This window comes from Ctenopharyngodon idella, chromosome 5 (assembly GCF_019924925.1).
Source record: "Ctenopharyngodon idella isolate HZGC_01 chromosome 5, HZGC01, whole genome shotgun sequence".
Taxonomy (NCBI): Eukaryota; Metazoa; Chordata; class Actinopteri; order Cypriniformes; family Xenocyprididae; genus Ctenopharyngodon; species Ctenopharyngodon idella.
In genome coordinates this window covers 30,117,061-30,133,897 of record NC_067224.1, presented here as the reverse complement: position 1 = coordinate 30,133,897, position 16,837 = coordinate 30,117,061, and the positions used below count along the sequence as shown (strand labels likewise).

The window sequence follows — 16,837 nt, the reverse complement described above, 5'->3', positions numbered from 1 at the left end:
TTCCGCAAATAGCTGCAATTGCAGGTTTCAAACAGAGATGGCGACAAAGAGGCAAAACTTACGGACTGCAGCTTTAATTTAAAAGATATTAGTATGCATTTCTGTTGATCGTGGCACCAGTTGTTTATCAAATAATGATCAAATAATGGAGAAGAACATTAGAACTTGTCATAATACAAATGTGCTGTGAATCTGAGCACATTTTCTGCATTTTAAAAACCTGTTTCAGGTATCTGGATTGCAGTGGTGGAGTGAGTGCAAATAGACAACGCTACATTAGACGCAGTTCATTCTCAGTAAAATCTCCCCACAGAGTTCTGAATATACTGAGCTTTGCTTTCCTTCCACTTGCCTTTCTTCTCACCTCATCTTCTCAGTTACAGTATATAGGACGGCCAGCCTCTGTTGCTATGCCTTTATCCTAACCTAGTTCTCCAAGCCCTGAAATAGCACCGGGGGTTGCTCAGGTCTATCGTCTCTCTTTTGGGGATTGTAAAATGAGGTCTGTCCTAGCACTCAATGATTCTCGTTTTCGTTCTCTCTCCCCAGACGACCAGACAGTCCTCTGGGTCTATACGGTGACGTGTCTGTGTGCAAAAATAAGAACAGGGTGTTGTGTGCATTAATGCAGTATCCCCACCTTAATGAGTTTTTGTGTCTGGATACTAAGAAAAATGTGTGACATTGTCTGAGCGTCTGTCAGATGAATAGGTGATGTTTGCGTTTCAGGATTTGACCGTACTGGAATTTCAGCCGGTGAACCACTTCCTGTTCAAATGAATGGATGGTTTATACATATAGACTGTTTCTCACACACTGAAAAATGTGTTGACGTATCGCCAAATCACCTCAGAGAATGTTAATATATCAAAACTTAAACCTCTTGGTCTTTCTTGGCATGGATGAGCTCATACTCTATAAGAACATACTCTACCCAAACAAGCACTTAAACTTACAGCCTGGCTTATTCTTATCAGATCAGACAAAAGTGGGTCCAAACAATGTATGTCAAAGATAGCATCACACGACTTGGGTAAATCAAATGCAGGAGGGCTGCTCCTCCAGCTTTCAGGATCCATTAAACAGCTTCACTTGAATGAACTCCCCTGAGATTTGAAAAAGCACTAGACACATTAACAGAACTGATTTGCTCATCCTGACCCTCTGAGCTTTCTTCAAACATGCTATTGGTCAGTCCACTGGTCAATGTCCAATGGGTCTCCTGGGGACGTCACTATGAAAGCATTATAGCGAAAAGCATCATTCATATGCACTGCATCTTATGCAACAGCGTCGACATTAGCATATCGCCATTTCACTGCACCAATCAGCTGATAAGATGGAGACCTACATGAACGGGTCAATGTTTAATTAGCATTTAGGATAATGAAACTAGTGTTCTAGAAAACAAAAGACGCTCTTTCTCACACCATAGTCTGTTTGCATTGCAGTTTTACTGTGGGATTTGTGAGCAAATGTTTATTTGAATCTGAATTTGTGGGTTTCATTTATTTTATTTCTAATCCATGAGTCCATGACTTTACTGATATTAAATGGAATTTGCAAAATGAGCCTTAGGGGCTTTTGCATTAATTAAACAAGAGTTTAATAACAATAAATGACATCATTCTATCTATCATCAACACATATTTCAAAATTAATAATATAGAACACACACACACACACAATGAACTAGTTATTTCGTTAGAATATTCTTTTGTGTAACTTGTCTAATATTTAAAGTGATAGTTCACCGAAAAATGAAAATTCTGTCATTGTTTACTCCATCAAGTTGTTCAAAACCTGTATGAGTTTCTTTCTTCTGTTGAACACAAAAGAAGAATGTCGGTAACCAAACAGATGATGGGCCTTTATTGACTTCCATAGTATTTTTTTTTCCATACTATGGAAGTCAATGAGGCCCATCAATGGTTTGGTTACCCATATTCTTCAAAATATCTTCTTTTGTGTTCAACAGAAGAAAGAAACTCATATTTGAGGGTGAGTAAACGATGATAGAATTTTCATTTATGGGTGAACTATCCCAAAATGCCTTGTGCATTTGAATAGATGGAGTGTAAAACGTACTTTAGATGGGGGCATACCTATTAAACATATTCAAAGCGTTGTCTTTTTGTCCTCAGATGTCCCCACATGAATGAAGGTTTGGTCAGGACAAATTTGTCCCCAAACAAAAAACTGCCTCCATAAGTGTATTTATCTGTTATCAGGTAAAACAAGTTTATTTTAGATGATCAGATTTCTTTATCTAGAAAACTGAGTATATCTCAGCCAATCTTATGTGGCGTTGTGTTGTAATAGAATTTTACACTCCGTTCAATGGCTGTTGACTCTTCAGTGATGTGTTTTGTATGCAATAGATCAGTCACAACTGGCAGGACAGCATTCTTTTGCCTCTTAGTATCTGTTGCGGTTTCTGCATCTTAGTAAAGCAACTCTAAAATCAGCTGCAATGAAAATGCAATGCAAGTGACCATATCAGCCAAACCTTTTCCATGTAAGCATTAGATAAAGTTTTGCCAAGCAAGACAACCCTAAATCTGTTTATCCACCTTAGTCAGTCTGATCCGACCAATCGCCAGCCGACCTTTCCCTCCTCAGTGTGTTACTATGGCAACACCTCAGGGTTGGTGGCATCAAGGCGGACACTAGAAGGTCGATGATTTTACTGGTGCCATTTGGGGCATTTGCATCACCTTGTGTGGCATCACCTACCATTTTACAGTATGATGCAAGATGTAGTCAGAACTGCTGCACCTCAGATGCTTCATGACAGCTCTCTCTGAAAAGTTTCAAGGTGTTGCCATGTTTTCCCTGAGCAGTGTGTATCTTTATCAGAGAGCCAGAAAAGAAGATAGAGAGAGAAGAATTTAGGGCAAATCACACACGGATGGTATCGCCTGCCAAACACAGAACATGATTCACTAACATGACAGTTACTCTAATGGTTCAGTGTTACATTGTGCACACACTGACCTACTAGTACCAGTCTCTTCCAGTTAAAAAGTCTTTCCTTAATGTTAAATAAAGACATATTTCACAAATTGAATCAATCATATTTCCAAACAGTCATCAGTTTGAATCAGTTGTGCCTGTGGGAGTATTGGTGGGAAGAGCGTGGTGGTTGAGGTTGTGTCTTTGGCAGGCGTGAGGGTGGGCAGGTGCAGTCTCGGTTGAAAGAGGAGAAACGCAGCACCATCTGGCACAGGGATCCCCCTCCCAGTGGGAGGAGAGGGAGAGACGGAGGAATTGAGGGATGGGGGGCAACGGAGAAGTGTGACCAAGGTAATTAGTACACTGCTTCAGATTAGACTAATGGAAAGAGGACGGGACCACCCACTCCTGAGCATAGAGAAAGACAGTCGAAGCCAACGCCCACCATATCCAACCTAGGCTCACTGGAAAGCATGCCTCTTTTTGCAAAAATGTACCTATACATACAATTCACTACAATTTCCAGCTAGTAGCAATAAAACACCTATAACTTTTATTGCTGTTCACAAAAATTATGATTAATAAAAATTTATTTTCACACAGTTCCTTGCACAATACTATGTTATGAACTCAAAATAGTTTTATCATTGTGCATGATTTGTAAACTAACACATTGTGACACTTGCATCACATGACCTGATCCATATGTATGGCTTTTCTGATGTAGCAAACTAGCTCACGAGACTCGTGAAATGAATATCATGATAAAAGAGCTAAAAGAAACAAGCTAAAATGGTTATTGTTATTGGTCAGGTAGGGTTTAGTGTAGGTGGTACGTTATTTTCTAATTCAACGAAGCAGTAACCTTTTAGCATCATCCACTTGGAATTTAATTTCTGAAATGCTGCAATACATACAACAACCAAGATAATAAAACGTTGACAGATTCATGTCTATCTGTTTTAGATATAATACACTTTTGGTACCACTCCCTGGATATTTCCTGGACAAACGCACAAGAAGCAACATAATATACTTTTGCAGAAATGTTGCCATAGGCATATTTTCCCAATGAGCCCGGGCTGCATATCTGCTAAATCAAGATGTTTTGCATCAGGTTTCAAAGTGCTTTAAGTTCATTAGCAGCTCTTAAATAGCAAGACATGAATTGCTCATAATTATGCATAGATATATATAAAAAAATCTGTTTAAATGCTGGAAGTGAATGTAGGAATCTCAATAATTTAACACATTTGCGTGTTCGCGGTTATCTTATGTCAATTAATGGATGCAGCTAAACAAATAAACAATTTTTAGTAAGTGTTTTTTATAGTTTTTATTTTAAAATGATTTCTTAATTTTAATTTCATATTTTTATGATTTAATTATTAGCTTTCCATAAACCCACTAACCAGTTTGAAAAACCCTGTACTAAAATATTACATTTAACAGTGTTATTAAATTATTTCAGATTTAAAGGGATAGTTCACCCAAAAATGAAATTTCTGTCATCATTTACTCACCCTTAAGTTGTTCCAAACCTGTATATTTTACCGGTTTGGAACAACCTGAGTGTGAGTAAATGATGACAGAATTTTCATTTTTGGGTGAACTATCCCTTTAAGAACTTTGAGCGAGCATTACATGATGACAAAGGTTATCTTAATCTCAAGAATTAATGATTTCAATCAATTCAGTAGCAACATTTTTTTAGAAGATTCCTTGTACCTATGTATGTTTTGTTTAATCTGACCATATCATGTTGCTCTATAGTTTGTTGCTGTAGTTATGTGTGTGTTGGCCAGGAATCTGAAGGGCTCTTGATCAGGGCATTACTCCCTTTTTAGTGTAATTGCAGCTTTCGTGTTGCTGCCTTCAAATCATCAGTCACTCATCTCCGCATTCCTTCTTTTTGATCACTTTAAAGTGAGAAATTAAGCCTCTGGAGCTCTTTAACTGTCTAACTCTTCTCAGACATATGCTTTGATCTTCCATTTCTGAAAAGCACACAGCATTCAGACACTTCTAAATGCAAGAGAGAGGCTGTAAACAGGGTCTGTGACTGACAGCCAATGAAATTAGACAAGAGCGATAGAGATCCAACATGCTTGACGTTATCTCTGATGTTACATCTTTCTGAATCACTGAACAAGATTGTAAAAAGGCAAAGAGGAAGACATCCGCTTCGCAGGCTTCCCGCAATTCACACGCACCCGGATCAAACACCTAATACCGCAGAAATGTCTCTCAATTAACTTCTCTGTGCTGCCTGGCTAATTACGTCATGCTTTTTAAGGTCTTATACAAACACAGACACATAACACAGGAGTGGCAGTGAAAAAAATGGCAATTTGTTTGTCTGTTGCTGTGGTGGCTTTAGTCATCTTCGAGTTTCGTCTCAATCTCTTCGCGGTTTCCCATCGCCACCCGTTTTGACTTGTCACTGGCACGTTGTAGCAAAAACGTACTGAGAAGAAGCACTTTGGCAGGTGCAGGCTTGTCCGCACAAAGTGACATATGTAACATTCCTGTCACACAAGTCACGCCACCTGCTCGCATTCCAGTTCAGCCAGTGTCTTTCCTTATTGTCTGCAACTCAAGGTATATTCACACTGTTTCTTTCTCTTTTCTTTTTTATTTTGAGGACATACAAATTCCTTTGTTGCGCTTCAGAAGGACATTTTAATTTAATTTTTTTTAATTTTATATTTTATTAAACTACACTAAAATGCTGGGTTAAAAACAACCCAAGTTGGGTTGAAAATGGACAAAACCCAGCAATTGGGTTGTTTTGACCCAGTGGTTGGGTTAAATGTTTGCCCAACCAGCTGTGCAGTTTTATTTAACCCAACTATTGTTTAAAAATTACGGTAACACTTTAGAATACTGATCCTTCATTAATGTATAACTATACAGGAACAAATGAGTAATGCATTATTAACACTCTAGTAACTACTATTAACTAACAAGAAACTCTGATTAATGAATTAGTAATAGTGATCAGTTGAAAGTGGTAGTTCACTATTAGCTAATCAGTAACTACTATTTTTTTCATACCTCCCAAAGAACTACTAAGAACTACTATATACAGGTTCATAATTAATGTGAATAATGCATAATGTATAATTAATTCTAAAGTAAAGGTCAGGGTACCCCACTAGTAATGACTGAAGTATTGCCAAATCTTTCAGGAGGAATTACTAATAATTTGGATCAGTATTCTAAAGTGAGAAACATGATAACTCTCTAGTAACTACTGGAGTCATTGTGAACTTTTGAGGTTAAACAAACATTTAACCCAACTGCTGGGTCAAAACAACCAAATCTCTGGGTTTGTCCATTTTCAACCCAACCTGGGTTGTTTTTAACCGAGCATTTTTTAGAGTGTAGATTAATTAAATTATTTATTTGATTTATATTTGATACTTTTTAATATAATCTTTATCAAATGTCAAAATTAATATCCATTTTTGCATACTGTACATTAATGTTTAGATTCCTAAATGCACCTGCAGCATTTAATTTTGTGTGTGTGTGTGTGTTTTATTTTTCATTTATTTAAAATAGCATAGAAGTTTCATTTATTGAAACTCATTTATTAACTTGAAAAGAATTAGCAGCTTATTGTTATGGCCAGAATTGTAATATCAGTGCATCCTTAATTTTGATGAAAAACAGCCCAGAGCAGAAGTGCGTGTTCATCAGAAGTGCATGAGGATCACAAGGAAATGAAATAAGAAACACCTGTCAATATTTGTAATTCTTTAAATTGCTTAGCACAAAATATGCCCGAAAGTTCATTCAGTAATTATTTCTCAGAAAAATGACTCAAATGCTCTACCTAACTCAAACTGTTGCGCTTAAAGGCCAAAATTTACATCAGAGCACGAATTCTAATCTCTCTCTGTCTCTGTTTCTCAGGCGTCCTCCTTGACATACAGAAACACTTCGACGTTGGTGACAGCGGAGCAGGCTTGTTGCAAACAGGTAAGTCTCTCATAATCCCATAATTATGTGGTTTTGCAATCATGCAGCATGCATACTCAGACTCACTGACTTATATCACTGACACAAGGTGGAAGAGAAGACTAAAATCCATTAAGCTCCTTGCAGCAGGAGTGACAGGGATAACAAAGTAGTGAAAAAAAAACTATGGATGAGGTGGTCCAGCTCCACCTCCCTCCTCACCAAAGCCAGTGTAATTGACTGCGCTTGAAGTATTTGTTTGGGTTTAACAAAGCAGAGGACTGCCACAGTTATTTGGATTAGATGGAGTCCCACCCGTTATTCAACAGTGCAAAAACATTACATGGATTTTCCGATATTTCTATTAAGGAAAAAGACCACAGTATGGTTCAGTAAAACTGCTCAGGGGAAGCTGTAAATGTTTTTTTTTTTTGTTTTTTTTTTGCCTGGTTGTTACAGGAAACTGTAATAGTACTGCAGTGGATGCCCAATAGTGCAAGTCCACTCTCTGGTTCCTTTTAATGGGAGGAAAAGACTAGTTTATTCTGGAAAACACACAGAGCTGTTGTTAGCTCAGCGATGCATGCGGTTTTTGCTAACGTTTATAACAGCTAAAATTAAAAAATGACTAATAATCGTCCACTCATTATATGCAGAAGACAGTGATGTGTAACACATTATGACATCATTAAAGGTTATTTGTGGTGGGTGAGGAATCAGTGCATGTATACGGAGGGAGGTGAATGAGAGGTTTCAGTGTTCAAACGGCAGGTTTGCGCTTGGTCAGGTGGGGGTTTTTGGAGGCTGTTAAGTTGGACTTCCTGAACTGGGTTGGGTCCACGTCAAATGGCTTTTGTGAAGGAGAGTCACTGTGTGGAGGTCCTATTGGACACAAACTGTACTCGTGTTCATGTTCACACACATACCTGACTGTGCACACAGAGACACTGTCAGACACGTCATATGCAGAGGAAAGAATATACAACAAGCACACATGCTCACGTACACACACACACATAAACAGAGGCTCATTGAGCAGTAGCATAGTCGGGGATGTCTGGGATTCAGATCCAGCTCAATGTTTATCTATTGCCCCCATTCATTTGGTTTGAAAATATTAGAATAACTGGCCCATAGAGACCACAGCACATAAATCTTTCAGTATTTAAGAGTGGGATGTTTTGATTCTGGGTGAAATAGCCTAAATCTAAAAATGTACACCTCTTAAAACAAGATAAATTTACTTGAGAAGAACAATTACTGTTTAGGATGAGAAAAAATGATTAATAAATATAATATAAATTTATTTATATTATTATGTATATACACTATCGTTCAAAAGTTTGTAGTTAGTAAGATTTTTTGGTAACACTTTACAATAAGGTTCATTAGTTAACATTAGTTAACTACATTAGTTAACATGAATTAATAATGAACTGCACTTCTACAGCTTTTTTTAATCTTTGTTAATGTTAATTTCAACATTTACTAATACATTATTAAAATCTTGTTAACATTAGTTAATGCACTGTGAACTAACATGAGCAAACAATGAACAACTGTATTTTCATTAACTAACGTTAACGAAGATTAGTAAATACAGTAATAAATGTATTGCACATGGTTAGTTCATGTTAGTTAATACATTAACTAATGTTTAACTAATGAACCTTATTGTAAAGTGTTACCGATTTTTTTCAGGTTTTTGAAATAATGCTCACTAGGCTTCATTTTTTTTAAACAATACAGTAAAAACTTATTGTGAAATATTACACTTCTTCTTTTAAGCATGTTTTCATATCTAAATTAGATTTTAGCTTTGAGAGTTTGTTGGTGCTTTGGGACTTTTTAAAAGAGACATCCAGCTCTATTCAACTCATATAACTGACTGTAGAGATGATTGAGATATACAATGGAAAACTTTCATTCTGTAAGGCAGTAAGAAAGAATTCTGTTTTTGCTTATAGCTGAATAGCTGACCAATTTAGACTGTACTGTCACTCACTGAAGAAAATGTGTTTTTGATTAGTCTGTAATTGGTAGCAAATAAACATTACAATTCTGCTTGGCTCAGGCTAACCATAAAGTGACTGGTTGGAAAGTTTCTATAGGTTGATTCTCAACTGGGAAACGGTGCTTCTTTTGATGCTTTGACAGCATGGCAGGCAATTATAGGTCTATATGCTACAAGAGGGATGGCACCTCTCATTCTGTGACAAGATTTTCTCTAACTAGGGGTTAAATTGGTACTTTTGAGGACCAAAAATCTGGCAAGATATGCCAACCCCCCAAAACAACAAACAAATAAATGTAACATTTTTTTAAAGGACTTTTTGGCACATTAGGAGGAATAATGCAAACAAAATCTGGACTGGAGCATGGAATGGAGTGATGAAAATTGTTTTTCTGCAAATGTGTTTTTTCACAGCACATCTAGACATCACTGGTAGAGTTTTCTTATTCTGTTTTAGCAGGTTTTTTGTTACGCATGTAAAAATATATGATTGTTTATGTATTATATAACAAAATATCAAAGCAAACCACTCCTGAACCATATCCTATGCCACCTAGAAAAATATGAACAGGGTGAAGTCCCTTTGTTAAGCAGTGTATGTGGTCTGTGTTTGTATTAAAGAGAAAGTGTCTGTGGTAGGTTTAGTTTGGCCTCTGATCCCAGTCTGACCTCATTCTTCACACAACGCAACGAAATTTCAGATGCTCTGGTCACTGGCTGAGAACCTCAGTGTGAAAAGTTGGTTGAAGGGATGGCGTAAGATCAACTGGAGTGTGTCCTATTGTGATGTACTCTGATTTGTTTGAGTGGCACAGTGCGTGTTTAACTTACCTTAATGAACAAGCTTTTTTAGATATATTTACTGTGAAAAAAGATTGTTGTTGTTTTTTGCAGTGTACACCTCTCTTAGACACAGAAACACACATCTGTTAGTTTGACAGATCTAGCCATCCCAAAATCTACAGACTGTGGCAGGATGTCTTAAAGTGCACATGGCATAAAGAGATTAATGTCTTAAGGAATGTCTTGAGGAATAGCTGACTAAGGCAGTCTACCATAAAACATGAGGTGAAATACAGTGACAGTTTGGGAGGAGGAAGCTTTTCAGAATATAATTAAACTCAAAAGCCAATTCTTTGAGAGTCGATCTATCATGACGTTGTGCAATTGTCATAACAAAAGGAAGTAACTATACAGTAAATCTGAATGATGGCCTGTGGAAAAACTGGAGTATCCAGTACCACATGAGGTCATATACCGCAAGCCTTAGCTCAACGCAGGGTAATTCAGGCCTCATGCATCTTTGATCTAATGCAGTGAGTACAAGATCACTCATATTAACAAAAGATTCAGTGCCTGAAAGGTCCCTGCAAAAATATTTCACATATGTAAAATATTAGTTATATGATACATGTCTGGTTTGTGTCCTTCAAGTGATGTCCAGTGTCATATTTCCAGACAAATGTGTGTCTATACTTGATATTGACACACAGACCCCTCACATGTAACCTTATCAGGGAAATATTGACTTTACTGGGCTTTCCACTGAGATTTTGCCTGTGGCTCTCATACCTGTCAATCACCTCCATATCAACAAAGACAAGCCTTCTAGATCTGATCCCACTCACAATGCTCTCTCATGCTTCATTTCTTTTGCCCTGGTGGAGTTTTAACCACAACCTTTATCAGACTAAGAGATATTAATTTCAGATTAGTGGGAAAGAGCAATTATTGTTGACACAATAAAAGAATCGACTGTTTGCAAGCCACAATACCTGCAGGCGGTCCAGGGTGTCTGCAAGATAGAAAATGGAAATAATTAAGATAGAATGAGGAAAGAAGAGAGGGTAAACTTGGATGTTATTACTGTCCCGAGGGCCTCCTCTTGCTCTTTTGTTTGGTAGGTGACATCGGCATTTTAAGGGTGGGTATGGGGAATCTGGAAGGCCTCTCTGCATCCGAAAGAGAAATATTTGCTGAAGATGGATGGATGGAGATGAGCTTTAGGCAGGTGAATGTTAAAATTTCCTGTGGTCTGTGGTTAGTGACGCAGCAGTGGGTGGTCTTCAGTCTTACACAATCTAAAACCTGGACTGATTTTTAATGTTTAAAAGGTTTGCACTTGTTTTGAGGTCAATAATAATAAACAATTTTTTTTTTTTTAAATGTCAGCCCAACATGCCACCACAATGATCAAAATGATCAGGGGTGCATTTCCCAAAAGCATCGTTAGCCAACTCCAACTATCGTAAGTTTCGTTGTTACCAACATAGTTGACCATAGTTTCAACGAACATTCCCAAACAGCCTCACAAACAGTTCTCGAGCTGTGGTTAAAATTACATGTTAAAATGACATGTGGACTTAAATAGTTCATGCTCTTGGGCACAATAAGCAAGCTAACATTCAGTACATTCTATATCTGTCATCCCATTTAAATATACATTTTAATCTATATATTTTAGCATGTCGACAATCAGTGCTATTTTTGAGGAGTGCACGTGTGCATAAATGTGTAAGGGAACCCCAGAGTATGACGTATGAGGGAACTCGGGATGAATCAAACATCAAATTAAGCAAAACATCAGGGAACAAAAACAGTGTAGTAGTCCTCAGTTCGTTACAGCAGTGTAACAATGTTAAAGGCTCGGGGAAAGAGGAGGCGGGAATTGACGAACGTTCAACATAATTTTAATGACCAAAATAAACAAACAAGAAAATGAAAGTAAAGCGGCCGCCCCACACGGACGACTGCTGCATATAAACATAACAAAACACAACATAAAGTCCAGGCCTGGTCCTCTCTCATCCTTCACTGTCTTTACTCCTCCTTTTCTCCTTCCGGAGCTTCTCCGTGAGACTCCGGACTGGTTAGCAATCGCTTATTAGCAATCGCGCCTCCGTTCCCACGGCTCTCGGCCCCACCCTGCTTGCCACAAGCAGCATGTCAGAAAAATTACGTTATTGGGAAAAAGTGTGACGTCATTAACGACAGTCCTATATTGTTGAACTAACGTGGTTCAAATGACAGCAGTGTAACCATTTTCGGGAAACAGTCGTGAATAGCTAGTTATTTTCTACAATGATGCATCATATTATGATGGTTAAACAGTGAGTTACATCGTTGCATGGGAAACACACCCCTGGCTGGTTGCCAGGGCATTGCTATGCAGTTACTAAAGGGGTTCAGAGTAGGGCTGCTCATTTTGGGGGGAAAATTGTACATTTGTAGAAATTGCGATTGCGATTTAAAATGGGATAACAAACATTTCAGGTTTGCTGTGCTTGTTTGTAGGGTTAATTGCACGATTTGGCCAAATACAGTAGTCAACATTTGAAGTGGATCAAAACCTTTCATCAAAGTTGTCCTAAAACCTTCTTTTTAGGACAACTTTAGTTCTTAGGACAACTTTGATTAACTTTTTTACACCACTTCAAATGTTGACTACTATATTTTGTGAATATATATATCAATATGACTATAAAATAATAATAATAATAATAATAATAATAATAATATATATATTTTTTATTAGTAGTAGTAAATAAAAAACAATACTAAAAACAGCTCAAATTATAATAATCTTTTTACAACACAGCTGTAAAACTACAATACCAATATTCATGGCTGTCATGATTACTTAATTTTCTAATGTTAAACCATCAAGCTTTAATGGTGGTGGAAAACCGCAGGGAGCCCTTGAAGCTTCTCTTTTGTTGACAACAGCAGGTTTATAAGTACTTCTCATAACAAATCTGCTTTATTTTAATGAATCATGCAGCCCTAGTTCAGAGTGGTTGTTAGTGTGTTGGCTATAGGCCCAGGTCAAAAGAGCCCACCCAAAGTATCAGTGATATATGTATCCAAGTTTTTTCACTCATTTTATTATTTGCTTTCTCTTAGAAAAGTAATAGCAAACATCTGAACCATATGCATGATTTGAGGTATCATGTCCAAACTTTAATATTGAAGGTTATGGGATTTGAATATGAGCATTAGTAACTAATAATCATTTTCGTGAGGAGGAAAATATGATACGATATGTTTCATACCTCTGACTGTACCGTAGAGACTCTAATTAGCCTGTATTGCTCTAAAGGTCAAGAGGTCAGTGCCCTGTGGTCAAAGATGGCAGCTCTTGTCTGCATGTTAGGTGTGCATCTGCCGTTGCCTCCTATCCCATCTGTCACTGCAGGAGCGAACACTGCTTTTGAATCCTGACATGACTCCGCAGCATCCATGTCTCCGTCTAGCCGCTCTGTCTGGGGCATGTGTTGTATATAGCTGCAGTCTGTGGCCAGTCAGTCTGTAAGTGAATGACTGCAGCCCAGGTGCACAACTACATCCACCCAGACAAAGAATGTGCTATATTGAGAAGAAATTTCTGTGTGGATTGTGACTGTCAGGATATTGGCTTACATAGCCATGAGCCATTAAAAGACATTATTTAAAAAGTGAGATGTCAACCACAGACACACCGGCCTCCTGTAGTACAGCACTTCCACTGTATGTTTGTACAGCCACAATTGTCCCCTTCTCAGCTTTCGTTTTAATGGTGGATCTTACAGTTTCTGATTTCTTTGGCCTAGACAGCGTGGAGCTACTGTATCTGTGTATTATCAGCTGTTCACACTCAGACCACAGCTGTACTATGATATCCCTCCTTTCTTCATCTCTCTGTATCATTAGGTTTTTCACCAGACACATAGCTGTTTTTGCTGCACTGTCAATTTGACAGACGTCTAATATTTAAAAAAAAAAATGAATAAATGGATTCCACAGCAGGAAAGAGACAGCAGGAGATGTGCTTGAAGGAGAGGGATGGAGACTAAGTGAGAGGAATGGAAATGAAAGAGGGAAAGCACAGCCCCTGCTCATCACTCCCACTGTCAATGGCACAGAGATGTAATGATCTACAGCCGTGTCAATGTGAAAATGGAGGGAAAAAATAAAAACCAATTTCTCTTTCCATCAGCTTGGCTCTGACACTGGGTAATGAGCAATCAATACACCAAATCCACATCTCTGCACATGCTATGAATAGATATGTAGGTCTTACAGCTTGAATCTGCTTTAGATCAGCCTGAATCAAATAAATGTCAGGGTCATATTTCAGCCCAATTATGTAATTTCATTTTTTATTTTACCTTGGGGATGAAATATGACTGGGATATTTCTTGCTTTTGTGAGATTGTGTGCTCTTGTGTGTGAATAAGGCAAAAACTAGGAATTTTTAGGCCATGTCTCAAAGGGGACGAGGCTTCATTGATCCCCCTTAAACCCCACTCTGATCCTCTCAGCTCCCTCTCGCAGAGCTTCATGCCAATCAAAAACGGCAGCCTCATTCATATTAGATTCACAAAGGAAATCCTCTCTTACATTTACACTGTTTGGACAGTTTCCCTCTAAACATGGAAGACAGGAATGGAGAGAGCGTGTAAAAAGCTCTCCTGCAGCTCTCTCAGTGGTCAACACAACAAAGCATTTTTGACAATGACCCAAAATCCCTCAGACATCAGAATTAGATTAGGCGTTGCACAAACTTTGTGTATTTTGCTGTACGACGAAGACATGAACAAATCAATACAAGGCGAGGGTCTGTACTCTGTCCCCTGTGGACAGAACCACCCATCCACACACAATACAGCTCCATCTCTCAAGGTCAAATCATTTATTACAGAACATTCAGAGAGAGAGAGAGAACATGGGTGTGATCCTTTGATATATTATGTGTCTACGTGAGGGCTTGTGTGCATTTGGACTTACCATTATGTGAGTAAATTTGTCACATTGGTTTAAACAGCTTTGGCAAGGACCCCGGCATAGACACGCACACATTTACACACTCTGTCATTTGAATGCTGGCCTATCATTAGATGTACAACTCTGGGCTGGAGAGGAAAACTCCACACCCACTAAAAAAGCCCATATCCCATGCTTCTCACACACCAGCTCCCAGCTATAACACGGAGTCTAACCAGCCGTAAGCAAGGAAATTACAGGATATTATCTTTTCTCTTCTCAATTCTGCTTCCTAACCAAGGACATTATAAAAATACTGTTAAAGCTCCATTTCCTATGTACAGTTTACTTTGTATGCCTTTAATGTTCATATTGAAGGAATTTCAGTGTCAGGACATATTTCCTGTGCACTATTGGGAAGTAATTGACTAAAAATAGTGATGCAACCAATTTAACTACAGTACATTTTCCAAAAGGGTAACAATGGCTCAGCTCTTTTCACAATAATGTAGCTTTTCCGGTAACAAGCTATTTTTCCAAAGCGTAGCAGTGTAGTGTGACGCTACATGAATTTTTTTGTGTGAATGTCACATTATGTTTTGCATGAAGCATTAGCGCTGAGTGAAGTGAAGGAGGAATAACACAATCTCCTGAACTGTCCTGTCCTGTCCTGATTCATTTTAATTAAACATTCTGTTTCGACAGTTTACACAAAATAATTGTTTCAATGCTTCACATGATTCATTTAATAAAAAACCTGTCTGAAGAAATAAGTCATTGCCTCACACGATTCATTTTAGTAAATCAGTTCATTAAGACAGTTGATTACTGCTTCGTTTCAAGATTTCAAGATCTTTTTGTGGTGAAATACTTAAAGTTGCCATGATATCAAAATTGAAGTTTTTTGGCTTTTAGTTTGAATATGTTAACCTTACTGTTATCTATAAGCTAGTGTGGTCCAAAACAATGACAAAATTCGAATTTAGAAGATATAAGCATTCAAAACTTACAGTCTCTCACTTCTGCCAATATGGATCAATGATTTTGATGACATCACACTGCACTTCAGCTTCTCATCAGAATTTCTGTCCAATCAAATGCTCTCTAGAATCAATTATGCAGAATATAAGATAGTAAATATTTAATTGATGAGTTGTCAATACAATATATAGCAATAAAATTTAGCGATTAAAGGGAAATTTTCCGAGCTCAACGGCTCTGGCCGAGCTGTGATATAAACAAAACACTATTGGCTATTTTAAAAAAGGAGCTGTTCGATGTGTCCCATCTTGTCTTCCTATTTCAGTGGAAATTACATCAACACGTTGAATAATGCAGCGCGTTTCAAGGCACTTCAGTGGGCCTTTAAATATTGCCTTTCGCCACTATGTTTTCATTATGTAGAGTGTTTCTAGTTTTATTTGTTGCATTTAATGATCATTACTGAAAAGTTTGAGTCATTTTAATGAAAGGAATCAAAAGATTCTGGTTGAACAGAAATAGAAAATAAATCTGTTCAAAATTAACTACAGTACTTAAAATTACAATTATCTGGTAGCTTGGGAAGCTAATAGCTTCTCCAAATCAGTTCCTGTACACTAAACCGATGAGAATTTTGAAAATAAATCTTCATCTGGATTCAATTGAAAACCTCCAGTGAACATTTTAAACTAGGCTGTGATGCTGTTATTCTGTGTGTAGAAGGTTGTAAAAAGTGCAACTGTGTTTCTTCAAAGAAAAGTGTGTTTCTGTGCATAATATGTGCCTACACACCATGTAAATGCCCCACACACTCTCTCTGCTAACACTATTCAGCTGTAAAGTGTTGAGTTGATCTTCCTTTTATCAGCGGTGCTCCTCTCCTCCCTCTCAGATCTGTTGAAAGGTACAAGTGCAGCTGAGAGCTAATAGTGAGTGGTGAAAAGCGTAACAACCTAACACCATTTACCACCACTTCCACATGTGGGTCATACAATCGTAAGGGTTCACCCCAGAACCTTGGCAGAGCTAATAGTGGTGTTTCAAAAAAAAAAAAGTCATTGCTAAATTCTGGTAAGCTACAAACAGTGTGGCCTTTTTCAGGGAAGCTTTACCCAGCAACTCGCATATAATAAGCAAAGAAACATGTGTGCGCTCACACACATAAATCAAACACACCCA

General features: G+C 37.8%; 1 protein-coding gene across 1 annotated transcript in view; it reads left to right on the top strand.

The window, feature by feature from the left end:
- spns2 (SPNS lysolipid transporter 2, sphingosine-1-phosphate) overlaps positions 1-16,837 on the top strand; it is a 75,830-nt gene that overhangs the window by 16,339 nt on the left and 42,654 nt on the right. The window contains exon 2 of the mRNA XM_051894281.1: positions 6,877-6,942. Within this exon, the coding sequence (XP_051750241.1) occupies positions 6,877-6,942 (66 nt within the window). The remainder of the gene's footprint in view (positions 1-6,876; positions 6,943-16,837) is intronic.